This window comes from Centruroides sculpturatus, unplaced genomic scaffold (genome assembly GCF_000671375.1).
Source record: "Centruroides sculpturatus isolate CEXI.00-Female unplaced genomic scaffold, Cexi_2.0 scaffold1295, whole genome shotgun sequence".
Taxonomy (NCBI): Eukaryota; Metazoa; Arthropoda; class Arachnida; order Scorpiones; family Buthidae; genus Centruroides; species Centruroides sculpturatus.
Window position 1 is genome coordinate 592 of NW_019385620.1, and position 12,821 is coordinate 13,412.

Here is a 12,821-nt window from a genome sequence, read left to right on the forward strand (position 1 = left end):
TCAGTTAATTTGTAAACATGGAAAAAATTGGTCATTGTTATGTGATACAATACTGCCATTTGAAAGGTCTCAGTCCAACCAATATTAAAGCTAGATTCTACTCTGGGGGAGTCTGTTCCCTCATTTACAATAATAAAACATTGGGTGGCAAAGTTTAAACGAGGCTGTATGAGCTGCCAAGACGAACATCGCAGTGATCTACCAAATGAGGTGACCATACCAGAAATGGTGAAAAAAATCCACAAAATGGTTGACCGTTGACTCAAAGTGCGAGAGCTAGTAGACATGGTATGCATTTCAAAAAGTGCTGTATATCACATTTTGACTGAAAATTTGGACATGAGAAAGCTGTGTGCAAGATGGGTGTCACGTTTGCTCACACTGGAACAAAAACAGCATCATGAGGATGTTCCAATCAAGTGTTTGGCGATGTTTTGCAGCAATAAAGCAGAGTTTTTGCGTTGATTCATAAACATGGATGAAACATGGGTCCATCACTTCAGACGAAAGAACAGTCAAAACAATGGACTGAAAGGGAGAATCAACTTCGAAGAAGGTAAAGACAGTTCTGTCTGCTGGCAAGGTCATGGCATCAGTTTTTTGGGATGAGTGTGGGATAATTTTCTTTGATTATATTCAAAAAAGAAAAACAATCAACAGCAAGTATTATCCAAACTTATTGCAGCGCTTGAGTGATGAAATCAAGAAAAAACAGCTGCATTTGGCAAAAAAGAGTGTTGTTTTATCAAGACAATGCACCAGTTCACACATCCATTATCGCAGTGGCCAAAATCAATGAGTTAAGGTTTGAATTGCTTCCTCACGCACCCTATTTGCCAGACTTAGCCTCCCCGGATTATTTTTCTTTCCAAACTTGAAAAAATGGCTCAGTGGTAAAAGATTTGCCAACAATGAAGAGGTGGAGTTTGCAGTTGATGGCTATTTTGAGAAGCTTGACGGTTCTCACTATAAACAGGGTATCGAAGCTATTGAACATTGCTAAGAAAAGTATATTGAGCTAAAAAGGAGACTGTGTTGAGAAATAAAGATATGTTTTCTCAAATTTCTTGTGTCTTCTTTGTTAGGTTGGGTACTTCTGGGACTACTCTCGTATCTATCAGTTTAACTAATAAATCGGGTTGTTGATATGTGTGTTTTTTCTGTCTTCTGTACTATTCAAATGCTACAAAAGGTAGATGGTAAAAATAGATGAGAAATAAAATTGGAAGTTCTATTCTAAATACATTTTGAATTTAAATATATTAATATTCTGTTTGAAATAAATAAATAACTTCAAAAAATCTTTAATAAATTATGTAACTTGTAGAGCAGAGACTTAGGAGCAGAGCTACATGATTTCTATCCTATGAAAGCTTAAAATGATTATTTAAGGTACATAATATTTGAAACTTTCAGTATATTTAAATTTAAAAAAAAATTGTAAATCTTTTTCAGATTGCCTTTGTTTCTGATGAGGGAAAATGCAAATTTTTCAGTAGAGATGTGAATAATATGCTACTGAGGTAATCATATTCACAGCTTAATTTTTTGTAAATGTAAAGATAGATAGATAGATAGATGTAAAACTGTATTATTGTTTTTCAGTGTTGAATTAAAATCTAGAGAATTACCATGTAGTCAGCGATCAATGATATATTCCCATTTAGCTTCACACTTGCCGTGCACTAAAGAAACTTTATTGAAACGAGCCAAAAAATTACGTATGGATCAAGAAATGGAAAAATTGAGAGAACCCTTAAATAGGTTAAAAGAAGGTAAGTGAATATAAAGTCTAGTTTTTATAAATTTTGTAGTGAAATTTTTTATAAATGTGATTGTATGCATAAGTTGGAAAATTTATTTAAATTATGTTTATTTATGCATATAGAAACAAGTCTTGGAATATATTTGATGCATAGACTGATAGTCTTGCTTGAATTGTATATTTTTAATGAAGCTTAAAGTTTATTTTAATTTTTTTAAAAATATTTAACGAATTTCTCATGTGTCTTTTCACTTAATCATTTTTAATTTTCATTAATAATTCAAAATTTTATCTTTAACATTATTAAATCTACATCTTTTGCATTATTAAATGAAAAATTTAATATTGAACGTATGGTACAAAGTTATTTTACAAATTTTCAATTTATTATAATCACTTTAGTCATCTTTTGCATTAATTTTTTGCATTTCTTAATATGGAAATCATTTCCAGTCTACAAAATTTTTTTTAATGTTATGTTATGGTTTTAATTTTGAATTCATGTCTGTGTAATCTTCATTCATTACATTGCAAATTGTTTGTTAATTCAAGTTATGTAAGTTTTATCAACTTTAATTTATGGTACTAATTGATGATATGCTAATTATTATAGGTAGATAAATATAATCTTATCTAACATGTCTTGTAAATTGCCAATTTAAAAATCTTGTTTATATCAATTTGAATAAATTGATGATGATATTTACGAGATTTAATATCACTACCCAATGAAAAATTTTTTGTGTCTCGGGAATTAAAATATGTTGTTTTTCTCGGAGATAAAATCCTCTTTGATTTCAAAAATCACCTGTAAATTTTTCTGTTTTTCAAGGGTCAAAAGATACAGACACATCTTTATATAGTGATAAACATGTAGAATAGCATACAGTATGTATATATGAAAATTATTGTAATATGATTTTATGTCTTTATTTACACTTTTTGAACATGTCAGATATAATAGGTTGGGAATCTGTTTATATATGGAACATTGACCATGTTTCAATCCTGGAAGATATCAAAAACCTTGTACCAAAAGCGGCTGATATACAAGCTGAGCTGCAATAACCATACTGTGATATATACATTACTAAGCAACTTAAATATTAAACACATGCAAACATTTTAAAAGTGTACATAAACTTATCTTTAAAAATGTTGTTTGGATATTGATATTTGTTTTTTTCTAATAGTTCTATTTATCCTTTGTCACAAAAAAAAATCCAGCAATAGTCTCCCAACATTTCTATATCTATGCAGCTTTGGTATTTCTTTTCCTTGGTTGAAATAGCTTGGTGAAACTATTTACCATGTTTGTCATTACCATTTTCAAGATTTTTGGAAAAATGTTTATTTTATTGAAACACCATCTGTTGAAGTGATCTCAACATACTGTTCCAAAACCTAGCAATGAAGCTTGGTTTTGGTTTAAAATGCTTTAAACAATATGTTCAGTTTAGGAATGTATTGAATCAATTTCAAGTCTCAGCTGCTTGTTTTACATTATTGAAAGTGCTTCCTGTGGTATTAATTTCTAGAACTGGGGGTGTTAAACCATCTAATTTACATTGGTAAATGCACAAATACTTAATATAAATGCTTCAATATCTGAAAACTGTAACATGATGTAACATTTGTTTTACTAATTTTTGAAATGTAGGTATTGGAATTGATAAGAAATCGCTCATAAAAAAATCATATTGGGTAGTGTTTTTTTAAGAATGTCTAAAATAAATAATTTATCAAATTCTACATGTTAATTTTGTTAACTTTTTGCAAGTTTTTGTTAGTATTACTTTGATTACTATGCCAAATTAAAAAAGATATGCAATATATGAGATGAGCAACTGCATTCAGATAAATTTCACTCAGTATCTGTTTCTCATCATTAGTGATGATTGACTAGTATCTTCTAATTACTCAAAAATAGTTGAAGTGACTTAGGTTTTCAGAGATATTAGTAAATGATCAACGTAAAATACCTTACATTTCTCAAAGGATAATTGAAAAATATTGTTTTTTTTTCCTCTAAGATTTTCTGAAACTCTTGCAAGCAAATCCCATTTATGCTTAAGTTGAAGTGAGAAAGTCTTTAAGATAGGAACAAATATAGACTATTGAGATATGTGCATTGTATAATACCATTCAAAAACAACATTTTACTCTATGAAAGCATTTTATTTCCTGAAAATGGACCATGTTATTTTATATATCTTATTGAAATTTAATCATTTTGTTTTTCAGTATTTACAGATGGACTTGTACAGTACCATAATTTAGTCATTATTACATCAAATTGGATCTTTCTTGAGATGAATGTGCTGATTAACACAAATATTAACTTATTGTTCTTTAATATCTAAATGAGAAAGTTATCTTCTCATTCAGAGTTCTAATTGAGATGCTGTTATAACCAAAAGTAAATTTTGAAGAGGAGAGTGTGAATGAAACCTTGAATGTGAAATTTATGATGATTAATTTATTCAAAAATGGATGTAAATAACATTTTACAATTACAAAAATGTTGATAAGTTGAGATAGGGTTTTGTAGTACTTGGTAAAATGTAACAGTCTTATCAGAAATTCTTGTCCTTAGAAGTTAATTTTGGGCCTGCCTTCAGCATTCTTTTGATTCCTAAAGCAAGAACTTAAAAATTAAAATCTTGCAAGATATTGTCTCTACAATTTTTCTCTCTCTGTTGCCATCAACTAATGAACAGAATTATATGACCAAAATGCTCCAGTCACTTCATTCACATGATACTATCTAATAATTGCTAGATGTTTCATCTATTTTGTTTATTTTAGAATAAATTACACTATGATTTCTGTTATACAAACTGATGTCCAATTTGTTTTTCTTGATCATCTGTAGATAGCCAAACCAATGTATTGATTTGTCAAAATGTTTTTGATATATCAGTTTCAATTTTATTTTAGTGTTGTTGAAACTTTTAAAATTTTTACTGTTTTTAATTTCTCTGAATAGTTTACATCTTATCTAATTATCAATATAATTATTTCGCAATAAATTAATATTAAAATCAATTCATTATATTTCAGCTATAGGAAAAATTTTACCAGGAATATTAGACAAATATATTACTGACTGCAAACTTGTAGAAACTAAGTAAGTTATCAAATGGATAATTTTTGATCAGAGAAATTTTAATGTAATAGTTGAATCTTTATTAAGATTAGAGAATGAGAAAGAGAAGAAAGGTGAGGAAAATAATGAAAACGACAAAGAAAAATCTGCGAAGTTTCCACAGAAAGAATTTCAGTGGAATGATGAAATTAGGTATAAGTTTGGAAATGAAAATTTCTATTAGTTTTAGTTTCAAACTTTAGACTTATGCTTGACTCAATTATTCTAGTTTATATTTTAAGATGCTCAATTATTAATTTTCAGAAAATTGTTGTGTGATTTGGTAAGAACTAAAGTAAGATGGTACGAAACATCTAAAGTTCGTAATCAGTCTGCTGAAGAATATATTTGGCAGTTCTTAGAATCAGAAGTAAAGGAACTTTGGCCTGCAGGATGGATGAAAACTAAGTAAAATTTTTGTCCACATCATTTATAAAATATTATTTTGAATGTGTCACTTTACTTTATTCAAATACAATTTTTAATATATTTGAATAAAATTATTTCCTCAGCCATCTTAACTTTTTAAATTTAATTATGATGATTGTTTTAATTAAAATTATGTACAGAGATAAATTCACTGATTTTTGAATATTTCAGGCATTTATATAAAGAAAGCAAAGAAGCTCATGGTTATTTAACGTAAGTAATTATTTTTTAATACATACAATTAAAAAGACTACAAAATAAAAAAATCTTTTTTTTAAATTTCTATATAATTTTACACAATTTATTACTGTGTATGTAAGAAAAATAATTTTATACTGTACACAACTAGTTTTATTTATTTACATCATAAAATTTTTTTCACAAATTTTATTTATGTAAGATACAATAGTAGAGAAATCACTATAAAAATAACTACATATATTTTATGATGAAGAATAATGATTATTAAAATATTAAATTTACTTTTAGCCACTTATGTTTTGAAATAGTTTCAAAATAAATTTTTCTTTTTTCTTCCTTAAAAAATGAACTTGAAATAACTTGTAAGACATTAGAATTTTTATTTTCTTTTTACAAATTTTTATAATTTTATATAATTGATTGGGTAATGTTGAAGTTTTTTCTCTCAAAAATTTGACTGCATTAAGTGCACCATTTTTTATGTTTATATAATGCCTTTCCTTTAACTTTTATTTATTTATTTAATGAAAGTTTGCACTTTTTATTATTTAGCATAAATTTTCTTTTATTACAAACTTACCATACAGAACTTTTTAGCTAAATGGCAAAAAGTAGACTTTATTTGTTACAGAACTTTGTTTAGTTCTTCTAAAACAAATAGTCTATTTTTTTACCATTTGCCTGAAAAGTTTCTGTATGATAAGTTTGTAATAAAAGAAAATTATGCTAAATGAAAACAATAGAACAAGAAGGTATAGAAACAAAGTTCAAACAGTTATTAGCAGGTTAACATTATTAATTTTGAAAAAACGAAAAATATTTTGTATTTTGAGATGAAAACCTTAGAGAAGTTATGAGACTTTATTCCAAAATTAGTGATCTGCCACCAATGTCAGTGTTTAGTTCATTCATTGTTAAAATATTAATGCATATTTATATACACATTTTTCATTAAATTTAGATAAATAATTTCAATTTATAGGTTCTTGAAATTTAAGAAAACTGTAGTGTTCTATTCTGTAATACTGTCATAATTTTTTATTTTTGTAATTCCAAAATGTAACGTTCAAAAAGTTTAAAAAAAGATTGCAGTTATCGATCATTATGTAAAATAAATCTAGTCTATATTTCTGATTTTTTTTTTAATGCTACAAAGATCATTGTGATGTGATTATTACAAAAATTGCATTACTATTACATAATATTAATACATAATCAAATATAAATCAATTATCCTTTAAGGCAGTGGTCCCCAACTCCTGGGCCACGGACTGGTACCGGTCCGTTGATCAAATGGTACTGGGTCGCCCAAGGAACATTAAATTATTTCCATTTTATTTACTATGGTTTATTTGTCTTGGGTTTGTGCGACTTTTAGTAGACAACGGAACAACGGAATAAACTGGACATAAGAAACACACTTCGGGTGTCATTGTCTCCTATTACCCCCAGATGGAACTGTCTTGTTGCAAAGAAACAAGCTCAGGGTTCTCATTGATTTAGCGTTCTAGTGAGTTAAAATGTTAAATCACATTATATTCATTTTTTGGTGTAACTGTATTTTATTTTGAAGGCATGTTTAAATAGTTAAATTAAAATTATTAAATTAAATCAATCTAAAATATGAACAATCAACATCCCCCCTCAGTGGGCCGCGGTAAAGTTATCAAACGTTGACCGGTCCGTGGCGATAAAAAGGTTGGGGACCGCTGCTTTAAGGTAATTGATTTATGTTTGATTAAAATTTCAATTTTTTATGTTTATTTGCTTATTTATTATTGCTATAAATACGGATAATGTCATATTATTTAAACAGAAAATTATGTAAAATTTAAACAAACAATTTGTAATAATAATTCAGTAAAAGGAAAGGTGTAAATAAAAGAGAAAATGTAAATTACAATGTAAACATATATAAAGTAGTATAAAATGTTTTACTGAATTATTTCAACTAAAATATGAGTTACACTACAACTTTTACAGTATATAAGATATAGAAAATATTGATTTTGTTTCTAAAGATGTGATAGGATCATTTGTCTGAAATAGCTGAATCAAATAGGACATTAATGATATACAGTATTAAACTATGATGCAGTTGAACAACAAACCTTTTGGATTGAGGTGCTTTAGGCTCTCATCTACTTACATAACCCACAATCTAAATTGTGATATAACAAATATGAAATCATAAAACCTAAAAATATCTAGCATTTTTGTATAAAAGAAGAGAAATAATGGCTTAAACTATCCTCAGTTTATAAAGGAAAAAATGAATATAATTATCATCATTGTGAAGGAATGCAATAAGGTTACTGTTCAGTTTACAAAGATAGCTAAGATATTTGAATTTTTTTAGTATAGAATCAATAATATATTTGATATTTATTTTTCTTCTGATCACTTGGTTGTAATTTTATAATATTGAAACTGAAAAATGTATGTTGGGAAGATAGAGTATTCTTTACTAAATAAACTTATCGAGTTTGAAGCTTGAAAATCATTACTTCTTTAGGAGATATATTGTATTGATCTCATTGCATGGAAATTCTTGTTTAATGGAGAGAATTAATGAGGAAAAAGAACAAAATAGAGAGGATTAATGTCGTTAAGAAATTAACCCTTTTTTTTATACCCATGTACTTAGAATATTAAGGTTAATAAAAAACTAACAGTAATAAAAAATATTTAAAAAAATATTTTTACATAGTTTAAATTGTTGATTATAAAATATTTTATTTTTTGATATTTTTCTTGTATATGAATTAAGTAAGTGTTATTTGTTTATGTACTAAATTAACTTTTTAAAAAATGTTTAATTATTACCTTTCTTTATTGCATAATGTATGTATTGGAATTGGTAAAAACTTATATTGTTTAATTATCCTCTGAGCTAGCATAATAATAGATCTTTATTACTTTCTTTTATGTGTTACTTGAATTTATATTTCATGAATTTCTTAGTGTGAAGTATTTACTAAACTTTATAGATAGATAATTAAATTTTACAAATGAACTATATTATAAAAAATAATAAATAAAAATTGTAAGTTTCACTAATAGTATCAAATTTAAATGTTATTTTAGGAACAAACCAAAGAAGCCTATGTTAGTTCAAAGAAAACCAGGAATTCCCTTAGGGATCCAAGTTCCTGTTGTTCCTGCGGGTCGTCTGTCTTCAAGTGTTGTTCTCTCTCCAATTGCAACGGGCCAAGAATTAGCAGAGGGTATGTCAAACATGAAGGTTCCTACTACATCAGGTGATGATGGAGAGAGTTTGGGTACATTGATTGCAGTAACAACTGCAAACAGTGCCTTATCTGAAGAACAGAAACCCCATATTCTACCAGAAGTTTCTTCTGTGCTACCTTCACGTGCTATCAGTGTAGTGACAAGTTCTGTTCCATTGCAGCAAAGTGATAAAGAAGCTCCTTCATCAACTGTTAGTGCCAAATCCAATGTTTCATCTGAAATAAAGAATACTGGTCATACTGTTCAGGAGAATAAATCTAGCATATCTTTAAGTCAGATAGGTTCTCCTAGTAAACGAATCTTCACTTTAATTAATTCGGGCGATGCTGCCCAATTACAAGCTCAACAAGCTTCGCAGCAAACTTCACTAGCTTCACAAATGTTAGATCGTATTATTTGTGCTAGCTTAGCAAATTTTCCAAATTCGGGTTCTTCTACTACTGAACCCGGACGATACAAACCACTGAGCATAGGTAGAGACCTGAATGCTACAGAACAAAATGTTCGTCCATCACCTAAGAGTGCTTTAGAAGTATCACAACCTAAATTGGATTGTGTGTCAGTAAAACCTCCATCCCCTGCCAAAGTAGATACTCAGGTTGGCAGCCCAAGTACTTTAATTCGATCACCTTCTATTGGTGTTAGCATTTTAAAATCATCTTATCAATCTCCCACTGAACAGAGGCAAATTCATGGGAGAACAACCTCACTGCCAGAACAAACTAAAGGATTAACAACAACACTAGTTGGCAATACTAGTGTATCTTCTAGGAAATTCCAATCAATACCTGTTACAACTTCTGCAAATACTGTTAATACTAGAAAAACTGAGGAACTGAAAATGCCATTTCATTCTTATGAATTTTTAGAAGCATTCAAACGTACACTTGAAAGTTCTCCTGAGCCTTTACAACCTAGAAGTGAATCTTCTACTGTGCTTTCTAGTTCTAAAGTAAAAACTGCTTTGTCAGAGAATACTAGAGAACTTTGTGATGAACCAATGAACTTCAAGAAATTACAAAGTTCTGTAGATAGTGTTTCTTCCCTGATACCTCAGGATTTTTCTTCCAAACAAGATAATCCAACAGTAGTGCATTTGTCAGGTACCTATAAGCGTTCTAATCCACAGGTACGAAGTATGCAATTGACTAATTCTCTTAGAGTTCAGCGATCCTCTCCAGAAACTGTTTCTACTCCAGTATCATTTCCAGAAGGAATGAAAGGTTTTCCTCTTCCCATAAAATCACAAAGTACAAATCCTTCTTGTATAAGCTCATTATCAACAACTAATCCCACGCATGGATTAGTCAGTCGAACGTCACCGGCACAAGCTCACGAACCTGGATTTACCAGTCCCCACAGGCATAATTCACCATCTCCTCATCGTTCTGTAAGTGCTCATAGTCCCAGTCATGGACATCCATCATCCGCTGGAAACAGTGCAAGTCATAATCCATACCAATCAACACCTCTTTCACATTATCCTCCAGTAGAAACTACTCATAATCGTACAATGGTAAGGAAAGTAATGAAATTGTTATAAATTTATTTACTTAATTAAAATATTTATATATTAAGATTTGTAATTACATGTTTGAAAAGTACTTTTAATATTTAACTTGCAAAGGAGTATTTGAAAGATTTATATTGAGTTGGTCTTTACTATGTAAGAAACATTAAATTTTGCTTATTTGAGCTAATTAATATTGTTTTTCTACTTCATTATATTGTATCTCTTCTTTCATATTTATATAAAAAATTATATTTTGGTGTAAAGAATGATAAAAGTTTTAATTCTAAGCAAAAGGCTAAATCTTCAGGATAGTGAGCAGTTTCATAAAATATTTAAATGCTAATAATGAATAACATCTTCATTAAGTCCAATTATTCTCAAGATATGACACATTAATCACCATCTCCTCACCTTCTTGACATTTAACCACCAAACTTTAATAGCATCAATGCCTCTTATACTCAAGCTGACATGCAAAATTTTTTCTTTATCATTACACCATACTGAGATATTAAATGAAATGGACACCAAACACGCACACAGATTTTTTTTTTTTTTACTGTCTTTGGTTCTGGAGGTCTCAAAACTTTGAGATTTGCAAAAAAAAAAATTTGAGTCAAATTTGACCTGAGTACAGTGCTTTTCCTTGTTATGTATATGTTACTGTGAATAATTGATATCTGGCAAATGTCAACATTCTCCGGTGAATGTCAGCATTCACACAGTCGTTTCGTATATGTACGAAATATTTGCTAAATATCATTATTTCTCACTTACACAGGCAAATGTCGACATTCAGCATGCAATGATGAATGTCGACATTTGGCATGCAATGATGGTGAATGCTGAATAAAAATATTTTTATTATGTTTTAAAACAAAAATGCAACTTTTTAATATGTCAAAATAGGAGAAAGCTTAACCCTTTTATTACTGTTTGCAATGCCCCTTTGTTTAGTGTATTTTCTAAAAGGGCCAAGGGCAATATAGGTCAGACAAGGTCAGACAGGTGATATTATTTTAAAAATTCACCAAAAATCAAGTTATCGTTATATTCATATGACAAAATCACGTTACATTTATTAATATCTGTAGTTATAAATACGATATTTTTAAATACATTTCAATAAAAAATTCAATAGAAAAAAAATTATAATATATCAGAACTGACATCTAACTGTGAAAATTTGTAACATTTTGTTAAAATTTATATACTAGGGTTAAGTAGTTTGTTCTTGGCACTAAGCCAGAAAGACTTGAAATATTGTTCTGTATGATTCTGCATAACATTTATGAATGTACGATTTTTCGTTTTAAAATTATCACAGATTATATAAATGCTTTGTTTGGAATCAAAACTTTATTTTGCTATCAATTAATATTAGGAACTAATATACTTTATTGACTTTATTTCGAACAAAAATATAAATTTTTGTAATAAACATGTAAACCAGTAGTAATACATTTACCATGTGCTAATATTTTAGATTAAATAAAAAAATAAAACATATATAAAATATCAGAATTGAAGGTCACAATTTAAATATTTATAATATGTTGACTTATTATAACCGAATAAACTTATTATAGCATGAATGAACGTATTTTAGTAATATTATTATGTAAATATGCTATAAATAGAATAAAAAATTATCAAAAGATATATAAATTAAGAAAAAAAAATCACTAAATAAAAATTTTTGAGTCAACAAAACAACACCTGGACAAAAATATGTGAAACAGATGGTAGACAACACACTACTGTCAAGTGCTGGCATCTGTTGTCAATAAATTTCATTAAAATCGATTTTTGGCAGGGTAACGATGAATTGGTACTCTGATCTATTGTCATAACAGTGGGGGTGCGACAGATCGATACCACGGTTGTAAGAAGGTTAAGAAGCACATGTAAATAAACTGTTGAATCTAAAACGAACAGTACATTCTAAATCCTTAAAGAAAATAATACAATAATAAACTTACATATAAATTATGTGATTAACATTATACAATCTTACTTATTGCAACAACTTAAACTGTTATGGCACTTTGAATTGCACAAGAGTCCCTTGCTTTTATAACTGCATTTATTCATGGAACACTTCTTTTTGCAATGACAGCATGTATATCCTCCTTGCCCGCCACTTTTCGAATTAGCTGCAGCTGCTTCTCTCTCTCAGTGATATTTCTTGAGAAGAAATCTCATCTACGAAAAGTAACTTTTCTTTACAAATTATGAACTGATTACATTATTACGAACTGATCTGTTAATGGTGTCTTTTATTCGGATATCGCCGATGCCTTACCGATGACCCCTCTCATCCTCCGCCACTCGACCTGACAAACCGATCCCCCACCTCACGGGATCAAAAGAACAAAAAATGCCATCCAGTGACAAAGTGGGCGGTTTCCACCAAACCGTTGCCTGGAAGGCAACGGTTTGGTGGAAACCGCCCACTTTGACACTGGATGGCGTTTTTGTTCTTTTCAACGGTTTGTCAGGTCGAGTGGCGG

The 12,821-nt window shown here is 29.0% G+C and overlaps 1 protein-coding gene across 1 annotated transcript in view; it reads left to right on the forward strand.

Moving 5' to 3' along the window:
- The first annotated feature begins 485 nt into the window (after positions 1–485).
- Positions 486–12,821, forward strand: part of LOC111640668 (ubinuclein-2-like) — a 25,019-nt gene continuing 12,683 nt past the window's right edge. The window contains exons 1-8 of the mRNA XM_023386708.1: positions 486–556; positions 1,437–1,523; positions 1,606–1,775; positions 4,829–4,895; positions 4,962–5,066; positions 5,178–5,321; positions 5,514–5,555; positions 8,631–10,311. Of these exons, the coding sequence (XP_023242476.1) occupies positions 486–556; positions 1,437–1,523; positions 1,606–1,775; positions 4,829–4,895; positions 4,962–5,066; positions 5,178–5,321; positions 5,514–5,555; positions 8,631–10,311 (2,367 nt within the window). The remainder of the gene's footprint in view (positions 557–1,436; positions 1,524–1,605; positions 1,776–4,828; positions 4,896–4,961; positions 5,067–5,177; positions 5,322–5,513; positions 5,556–8,630; positions 10,312–12,821) is intronic.